Source organism: Etheostoma cragini, chromosome 21, assembly GCF_013103735.1.
Source record: "Etheostoma cragini isolate CJK2018 chromosome 21, CSU_Ecrag_1.0, whole genome shotgun sequence".
NCBI lineage: Eukaryota > Metazoa > Chordata > Actinopteri > Perciformes > Percidae > Etheostoma > Etheostoma cragini.
Genome location: NC_048427.1, coordinates 18,384,855 through 18,394,602, shown reverse-complemented (window position 1 = coordinate 18,394,602; position 9,748 = coordinate 18,384,855). Strand labels below are relative to the sequence as shown.

General features: G+C 41.1%; 1 protein-coding gene and 1 long non-coding RNA gene across 4 annotated transcripts in view; both read right to left on the bottom strand.

Annotated features, from left to right (window-relative positions):
- The window catches only part of LOC117937437, a 15,510-nt gene extending 11,122 nt beyond the window's left edge, over positions 1–4,388 (bottom strand). Inside the window, exons 1-2 of the long non-coding RNA XR_004655153.1 lie at positions 4,294–4,388; positions 208–211 (exon numbers count right to left, since the gene is read on the bottom strand). This is a non-coding gene — a long non-coding RNA (uncharacterized LOC117937437). The remainder of the gene's footprint in view (positions 1–207; positions 212–4,293) is intronic.
- Positions 1–9,748, bottom strand: part of LOC117937379 (rho GTPase-activating protein 23-like) — a 66,604-nt gene that overhangs the window by 38,506 nt on the left and 18,350 nt on the right. The window contains exons 1-2 of one of the 3 annotated variants that reach the window (XM_034861304.1): positions 8,576–8,582; positions 6,192–6,290 (exon numbers count right to left, since the gene is read on the bottom strand). The exons of 1 other annotated variant lie outside the window; for it this stretch is intronic. In XM_034861304.1, coding sequence (XP_034717195.1) covers positions 6,192–6,245 — 54 coding nt within the window. In that variant the 5' untranslated portion in view covers positions 6,246–6,290; positions 8,576–8,582. Of the gene's footprint in view, positions 1–6,191; positions 6,428–8,575; positions 8,583–9,748 lie in introns of those variants that run through there. One more of the 3 variants, XM_034861303.1, reaches the window with a different exon arrangement.

Sequence of the window (9,748 nt, the reverse complement as noted above, 5' to 3'; positions counted from 1 at the left end):
CACACACACACACACACACACACACACACACACACAAAAACACACACACCTTTCCCCGTGGGTTTGGGTGATAACCATCAGCATTGAACAAGGCTGTACTGACCTCATGTCAAACCTTTCAACCTTGACCCACACAGGACCTACCCACATCATTCCTCTCTGCGCGCGCACACACGCACATACGCACACATACACGCACACACACACACAGCTTAACAGAGGTCCATTGTCACACATTTCAAAGTGAGGCTCAGCCTGTCCACCCCCTTGCCCCACACACATACACAACCCACCCATTTTTCAGCCCCCTTTCTCCCATTCATTCATACAGTACAGAGACAAGCCTCCAAGACCGAAAAGAAACACAATCACCACTAGGGTTGGGCAATATATTAATATTATATTGATATCGCAATATGAGACTAGATATCGGCTTCGATTTTGGACATATGCTAATATCGTAATATCGTAAGTGGTGTCTTTATCTGGTTTTACAGGCTGCATTAGAATAGAGTGATGTCATTTTTTTTCACTTACCAGACTGTTTAGGCTGTTCTATTATTTACCTTTACCCACTAAGTCTTTAAATCATTTCTGGAGAATATTTTTCAAAAATCTTATTGTGTAAATCACATTTTGTTAAAGCACAAATAGCCCACCATACAACCTCGTCGCAATATCAACATCAAAGTACAGTATTTGATCAAGAATATCATATTTGATTATCTCTATATCACCCAACACACACACACACACACACACACACACACACACACACACACACACACACACCTGCAAACTGATGTGAACAAACCATCCAATGTGTGCTTCACAACCACTGCCTAATGAAAGGAAGGTAAGTGCTTGTTATTACGGGGACACTATATCATTGTAATGGGGAAAGTCAATTAACGATATTGCTTTTTTGGAGCAAATGTCTTCACTGCTGCTGACTGTACTGAACTTCTACCATTAGCAGATATTCAGAGACAATTTCATGTGTCTGGCAACCTTCTTTCACTACTAATATAATAGTACCAAGTGGCAAACTGATGAACTTTGTATTTGATAAGATGATTACCATCATCCTGCTGGACAGTCCATCATTACATTCACTATACTGCTTATCCGGTGTGGAAACTACCTTTCCCAACATGCAGTATGTGAGAGGCAGTGTACACCCTGGACCGTCTATGTCAGTTCAAACAACCTTACTTGAACTAGACAAAAAATTGACACTAACATCAAAGTTTCCAACTGACGGCTTGTCTTTGGACTGTGGTAGGAAACTGACAAGCACACAGACACTCCACACACACATGGCCCAACTGCCTTATTTCAATGTATTATTGACATACAATTAGTATTTCTCAACAGCTGTCAAAGTTAAGTTAGCAGTGCATAGGATGTAGACTGAAAAGAACAGAAATATAGACTGTCGCTCACAATCACAATTTAATCGTGATTATGATTTTGGCTCCCAATGATCACAAAAACTGACTAATCGAGGAAAAACAATTATTAAGCTCATTACGTTTTGCAAGTAAACTCGTATTTTCTCTTGTGTTCTGAATGAAAAAATAAAGTTTTAATAGGAAAAGTATTAAGGAAAATTTTACAGTTGTACTGTATGTGTTTTTTTTAACTGTTGATATATACAGCTTTTTCCACTGTTCTTTTTTTAAGTTAAATAATAGCAAAATCTTTCCAGAAGTCAACGAGTAATTGTGTTAAAATATCGTGATTTCAATATTGACCAAAAGAATCGCGATTACATTTGTTTCCATAATCGAGCAGCCCTACTATTTACAGCTTTGAATTTAGTTGCTAAGCTCATGGCAACAGTCTGTGTTCTTTACAATGACTCAAATTGAAATTACCAGAGAACCTTTACCACGTTCAGCCCAAAAAGAACACTGACTGAGTGTCAGTAGGCTACACCTGAGGCCAGCAACAACCCCACAAATACAGAAACACAGAACAAGCTCTGCATTACACTTACAGAGTGTATTTGCGGGACAGGAAGGGCGAGAGGGACAAGCTAATTTAATGATGCTGACATGCTGTGAAGTATCACATATGCAACAAAAACTACAGTTGTAACATTAAAAAAAACAACAACACAGGAGCAGAGAACAAATATATGAGATGGGATGAGATAAGACTTCGTTTATGTTCCTGCAGCACAGAGACAGGCAAGGAAACATCAATAATCTGAATAAAATAAATAGAAAAAAACAGATCAATATCTGTCAATATCAGTTCACAAATGTATGTAACCAAGACATCAATACAAATTAATGTAAGTACTGTATATTGATCCCAGCTAATGGTTTTTCCCCAGTATGTAACCTAACCTAGCAATCAGTCATTATTAGCCAACTGCTCCAGCACTTTGAGCTAATGTAACTGTTAGGGCCATCATTCCTCTTCTCCATTAGAATAACTCTTCCATTGGGCAGAAAGGCTCTGTGCATTATGGGTGCTGGGCTGGGACAGATGCTCACTACTTCTTTATTATCTCCACGTTGCTGTTGGGTCCATGAACTAAAGTCATGTTTCCATCAAGCAGCTTAGTTACACATTAGAATGATCATTTTTTTGCGTTTTTCATTAGAGTTGTGGATAGTACCTAGTACAGTTTTGGTACCTGCCACTTTCAAATAGCTAAGTTACTGTCAATAGCAACCCAAAAGCAAGCAGCTTTTTGTTTACTTTCAACATGGCGGCCACCGTAGCGAAGCAACCCGTTAATGTCGCTGTCGTTGCTACATTAACCGAATCGTTGGTCTATACTCTAAATGGTTGAAGGACTATCCGATCGAGCCCAGAGGCATTTGAGCGGCGTCCGTTGGTAACGCCCCTTTGGAAACAGGCTGTGAATGAAGCTCGTCCAGGCCCACTCTCAGGTACAACTGCGACGGGTCTGGTGTCAACCAGGCTAGTATTTATGTTGACACTGCAATAGAATTTTTGACAGGACAGATGAAGACATGAAAGGGGAGAGAGAGGGTGAATGACATGCAGCAAAGGGCCGCAGGTTGGAGTCAAACCCTGTATATGGGGGCCCTCTCTACAAACTGAGCTATCTGGGCGCCCCAGTACAATCCATTTTTAACTATCTGTTTTCAACTAATCTTATTTATAACCTGATCTCACTTACTTACTTAAAGATTCTATGTATTTCTTATTGGAGCTATGTTACTTTATTTACTTTATACACTTATTGACTTGCTCCTTTCTTACTCTCGTTTTACCTTGAATTTGACTGTGAGCAACTGCAACTAAATCAATTCACTGAGAAGTTCAATAAAGTATTCAGATTTTGATTAAAGGCTGACATTTCAGCCTTTGATGAGAACATTTGACAAAGCTTTGCGGGAAGAGGTATGAACGAGAGGAAATTTAAGTGTGCTGTATCATCCTAAAAAAACAACACCTGCTGTGAAAGAGAAATGCTTCTGTTTTACTTATTTGAGCCTCAGAAGTAAAATCAGCACAAACTAATTAGCCCACAGAGCTAAGGGCAACACTGGGCAGCCTGATACAGGACGTATAAGGCAAGAGGAGCCTGCTCCACTGAACACACAGAATCTGATTGGGGGGGGGGCTAAAATAACCCAGACATTTAGTCTTTAGGTGTTAGTTACATGATGTTGCCTGTCCACCAAAGGATTTCTTTACAGCTAAAAATGCTAGGCGCTCTTCTGAAAACACCCAGCTGGGAGAGCTAGAGCACTTTGGAGGCGCACCGTTTTTTAAGCTGAGGTGCCTTTGTTAAACGTGGTTGCTATGATATGGAACATCCGGCCCAATTCAGCCCCATACAGTACATCTGAAAAACACGGAAGTATGGAAGAGGTCTGAGGTGGTTATTGCAGGAAGCTTATTTTTAACTCGTCTTAATCCTAAATTTACTGGACCTTCCATGTCAAATTCATGACATTGAGTCATGTTCACTACAGTTTTCTAACTACATAGGAACTGCATAGTATCTGTAACATTTCTGACTGGAGCCATCTCACAGGCCTTTTATATTTCCTTTAGAGGTTTTATGGGTACATCCAACTGGTAGGAGACCCCGGGATAGACCCAGAACATGGAGGATCGATAATTTACTTCTACTGGCCTGAGAACGCCTCAGGATTGCGGGGAAGAGTTGAAAAACGTTGGACTACATGTGACTTGGCCCCGGTTAAGCGGCGGGAAATGGATAGATGGATGAAAGTAACTAAAGAGAGTGGCTACTTTAGATGTCAGGGAAAAAAGACCCCACATCTGTAAAACCGCTACCTAAAGGCGCCGACACACCAACCCAATTATCGGCCGTCAGACAGTCTGGTGAGGTCTGGGACTCGAGTCTGTCTGGTGTGTTCTGTGCCGTCATCAGTTGGTGTACAACCTCAAAATACAATTATGAACCGGCTTTAAAATGACCCACTTCACATTAACATAATCATATGAAAATTACACAGATTATCACTTTAATATGTAAATTCACGACTAATTAGTGATAGACTGAGTCCATTGGCCGGCTGATATTTGCGTTTTTACGTGTATCGGCTTATACGAGACTACTGCATTCGCCAATAGTTTTTTTAACCCGTATCGGCCATTAAAAAAACAAAAAAGGAATCTGTATCAGCACTAAAGAAAAAAATCCATATCGGTCGATCCCTAGTACTAATGACAGTTATCAGTGATGTATGACCCATGCCCCTGATGCTTGCTGAGCCATGACACAATCCCACAGTAAGAATCTGTGAGCAATATGGAAACCAGTGAGTGAGCAGAGAGAATAACTCATAGAACAATGTGCTGTGTGATGAGAGAAAAAAATTTCAGAATCATGATCAGTAACAACCCTTTTAAATATATACAGGTAAATTCAATTCACATGCTTGTTGTTGTATTCTTTGGGAGATACTTCTGAAGTATTGGGTCAAATTTGAATGCCTTTTTCTCCACTGAGGGAGGACTACTGGCAACAATGTGTCTTCTGTCACTGCCTGTGCATATGTGGGCTGGCATATGGAAATACATGCATTCCAGACCAATTTGTTATTGTCTCTGTGCCTGCCCACCAGCACATAATCTCTGCAAATGGGGGAATGTAAAACGGTCACAACACAAATATGTACTGCATTCACTGAAATCCTGAAGGAACTATCCAGTAATTTGCAGAATGTTGTGTTAAAGTGGTGTTAAAAGACCCGACTTTGAATTTGAATCATGTCTGAATATTGCAGATAGATTTGTGTTGCAGTTTATAATGTAGCATTTGCGGCTTTCAAACAAAGAAGCGCACTTGAAGTCATTACTTATCCGTGATTTAACATTATGAGGTTGAATAGGCTGCAGCTTGCGCTTCTGTGTCAAGCTGGGGAATTTGACAAGTTGCATAAGACATGGACAGGTGCATGAGAACATCTTGAAAAACACAGTCCTGAGACTTACAGGGCGTTTAAGAGATGAATGCTGAAGATGGGTACGCTATTTAACTACTAGGATGGCAGTAGCTCAGTCTGTAGGGAGTAGAGTTGGGAACCGGAGGGTCACTGGTTCGAGTCCCCATTCGGACCAAAGTACAGCGTGTGAAATGGTAGCTGAAGAAATGTCAATAAACCACTCCGCCCCCCTGTCCATTAAAGCATGCATAGACCCGTTGTAAATTGTAATTTCCCCATAAAGAGTATGACTTAATATTATTACTGTGTAAAAACGTACTTTAACTGACACTTATCCTGACAGACGTGTAAAATGCTTGATGGCGTTGCGCAGTTTGCCAAATGCTTTACTACGTAACACTGACTCGCCTAAAACAGCATAACGTTACACTTTTAGCTAGTGATAAGTACCTTGAAGATACGTTTGGCTTATAAAGGGTTGGGCATGCGTGCAGTTTAGTGTCCCAAGTCCCACTATGGCCACGCTCTACAAAGCTGGCTGGGGTTAGCTAGGCATTTGACCTGGAGTGGTTAAGGTTAGCTTAGGGTTAGGGTTACGTTACGAGGAATTTGGGACACTAAATTGCACGTATACCGGGTTGTGGCCCCCAAGGGGAGAAGGGGGGGTACAAGAGGAAAGAAAGACATACAGCGGAATAAAAAAAAAAAAAAGTCATTGTATAAAACGGGAAATAGTTTCGGTCATGGTCATGACTGAGAACGGTATATTCGGCTTTGACTTACTTCAGTGGCTGAGTGAGGTGGAATTCCAACAAGGCAGAAAGTAACTCCATTCATTGGGTTCTCAGTGTCTGGTAGCCTGTGTGTAAACCGAACAGACAGCTGCTTGTCAAACTACTCTGTTGTCAACATTGTGGACAGTCGTGTCTTTTGTCGGGTCCCGTCGCTGGCAGCGGCTTCGGTACGTCCCAAACTCAACGGTCCTCCTCGCCCTCGCTCTACAACGTAAACAGTCCCGCTACAAGCGGCGTCGTGCTCCATACTACGATGGTACCGGAAATTTGGAAAATGGACTTCAAAATAAAAGCGTAAAAGCGCGCCTTTGGTTTGAAAGAATTCAAGCACAACTCTTCTACACTGACTTTTCCATATCTAAAAAATAAATAAAAATAATCATGTTTTTAACACTGGAACAGAAATGTCAGACAGCTTGAACACATTAAACATGAAAAGTGAATGCAATTAACCACTTGCAATATTGTTTGGAAACCTTTATAAAAATGGAAACACAAATGTTAAGGATGTTACCCTTTACCATGAAGTAGTGGACATATACTTTTAATCATTTTTTCTCTCACACCCACACACACACACACACACAGTGAGTTGCCCTGTCAGAATGCCAATAATGTAAATCAATGGACATTATTCACTGTAAGAAGATGCCTTCTCATATCAGTTTCCTGTTCTGTCATAAGGATCTCAACTCCAAACGGAAATTAAAGCCACTGCAATCTCCTGCTAGAGCAACATGTTTTTCATTAGCTGCTTAAAAAAAATAATATCAACAGACCATGAGGCAGAGCAGAGCGTTGCACCGTCTAGGAGCCACTGTTTCAAAGGCCTGCCACCTTAGGTTTTCAGCTGTGTATGAGGAACAGCCAGTAGGCATTACATGAATGTACATGAATTTAATTGTGCTGACTTATGTATTTTGTAAGAACATATACTGCTGCCTAGATTGTTATTATTGTTGCTGCTGCTGCTGTTTGAATAATATTTTATTTTTATAAAGGGCAGTGCTCCACCTATGTACTGCACAAAACTAAAGTGGTCAGGGTGAACTGTGGATGCACAAAGCACAGGAGTTTAACACCGGGATCAGGCTTCCCTTCCTGAGTTAGTTCACATATCCACCATGATTGTTTGTTGTATGTATCAACTTTTATTTTTTTATTTTTACTTTTCATTACTTTTATTCAGTATCCTGTGTTAGAAATGTAATGGTAGAATTGTAATGCCTGAGGGAGTTTGTGTGTGTGTGTGTGTGTGTGTGTGTGTGTGTGTGTGTGTGTGTGTGCGCACTTGTGGTCAGTGGAGCGAGAGACGGAGCACCAATGCTGATGCTGGCTGACAGTGCCCTCGGGACAGAGAAAAGAGCATGCGCAAACATTCTACATTTATTCACACACACACACACACACACACACAGACACACACACACACACACACACACACACACACACACACACACACACACACACATTATGTAATAGCAGGACATAGGGAAGAAAGAGGAGAGAGAGAAGCTGAGATTGTAGATGTACACTCTCTCACAGTACACCCTCTACTGGCCTATCACTGCTCTTACACACACGTACACACAAACACACACACACACCATCCAATGTGTACTTGATAAGAGATGAGAAGATGATGGCGTGTGCAAAATAAATGAACAGATTGTCACTGAGAAAATTTGTGTCACCATTCCTGAAAAAGTCATTGCAGATAAGTTTTGACATCTTACATCACGTTGGCATGCACTCATGGTGGAGGACGGTTAAATTCCGTTATGTAAGCACGGGTCAAATTTACGTCATCTGACATCATGACGTCAGATTGAGATGTGAGATTCTTTTATTGACTGTGCTTGCTTGGTTCTGAAGTCTGATTGAATTCTATGTCGTGTTTTTAGAGCATCAGGAAATAACTAACAAACGTCAACTCAATGTGATATTGGCTACAAGAAGAACCCACTCCGACCTGGAATCTCACCATTTTAGGGCAAGGCCACTTGGGCTTCGGTGGTCTCAATCTTTTGTGGGCACAGGGCCAGGGCATTTTGATGTGATAAAATCAATCAATCAAATAAAACCATGAATTAAGGACATTAAGATGTACTGTATTTCTACCTTATGGCACCTGGGTCAGTGCCAAACAATTCAGTTAAAATCCTAAAGTATTTGAAAACTACTGCTTAAATGAGCCCCAATCTTTATATGTTGCTATAGGTTCAGGAATTCCTGCTCAGTTGGTCCCAGGTTTGTCTTTTCAATTCAAATATTACCCCAGACGAAAGGGTTGGGGATTAATCGAAAATACTGTATCTAATCTCTGATCAGAGGAGATTAGCAGCAGCTGATGATGCCTAACCATCACCAAACAAAGGGTTTCCAAAAAATGTCTTACACCACGAATCAGCGTTCAGCCCTGGGGGCCTTTATCCTGACTGTGCTCCAATAAAAACAAGGCTGGTAAGGATTTAATCTAGACGTTGTTTTGGAAAGTGTTGATCGTCTGTGTGTGTGTGTGTGTGTGTGTGTGTGTGTGTGTGTGTGTGTGTGTGTATAGGCACTAATCTGGCCTTGTTCTGAAAAGATTTTCAGCCCCACTGCAGGGGGCCTGGGGAGACCCAACATCCACATCGTCCCATCCTCCTCCCCAGTCGCTCTCCTGTGACCACCATAGCCCCCTCCCCCACCCCCCCGATTGTAAAATCGGACAAAAACGTAGGGTAAGCACTATCCAAACACACAATCCTCAGATGCATCAGAGGTGAAATGGTCCTAGCCAAACGCCGAACATGAAAATTTAAAAGTTCTTTTGGAGTCTTTAAGTTTGAAAACATAAACTGTGCAGCGGCCATGTCATGTGCTAAGTCACCTTGAAGCCTTGAACGCCTCCAACTCTTCTTCCTAATTAAAAAATCCCCAACTCCTCCTCCTCCTCTACTACTTCACATGTACAGCTGGTCAGAAATAACTTACAGTAACAAGACTGCTTGCATTTTCAAAAACGCTATTTCACGTTCATTAACAACAGTAGGATTCCAAATCAGAGTTACATCTGTTAGAACCTCCATATATCATAATGTAAATAAATCTATTATAAGCATTAAGGAGAATCAAAGGAATATTTATACAGTACATGTTGCCACTCTTACCTACCTAAAACACCTTAAATAAAATAAAACAAATAGGATAAAAAAATGATCTTGCAATCGTATTTTGGACTTACACTCTTAAATAGACTGCTCTCTCTATTCTGTAGTGTTCTGTCCTGTTGTGGCCTGGCATAGCAACAGAGAAGCTGGTGTGTGTGTGTCTGTGTGTGTGTGTGTGCGTGCGTGTGCTTGGGTTGGGTGGGGGAAACACCCATCTGTCTATTTACAGCAGCATGGGGAGATTTCGCTAAATATCTAATCCATCTAATCCTCACTACTGAAGCTATAGATAGAAGCAGTGGTGCAAAGGGAGCACTAGAGGGCGACGGAAGGTAAAGACTTGTTTTGGTCCCAAAGAGGGATGAGATATATATATATATATATATATATATAT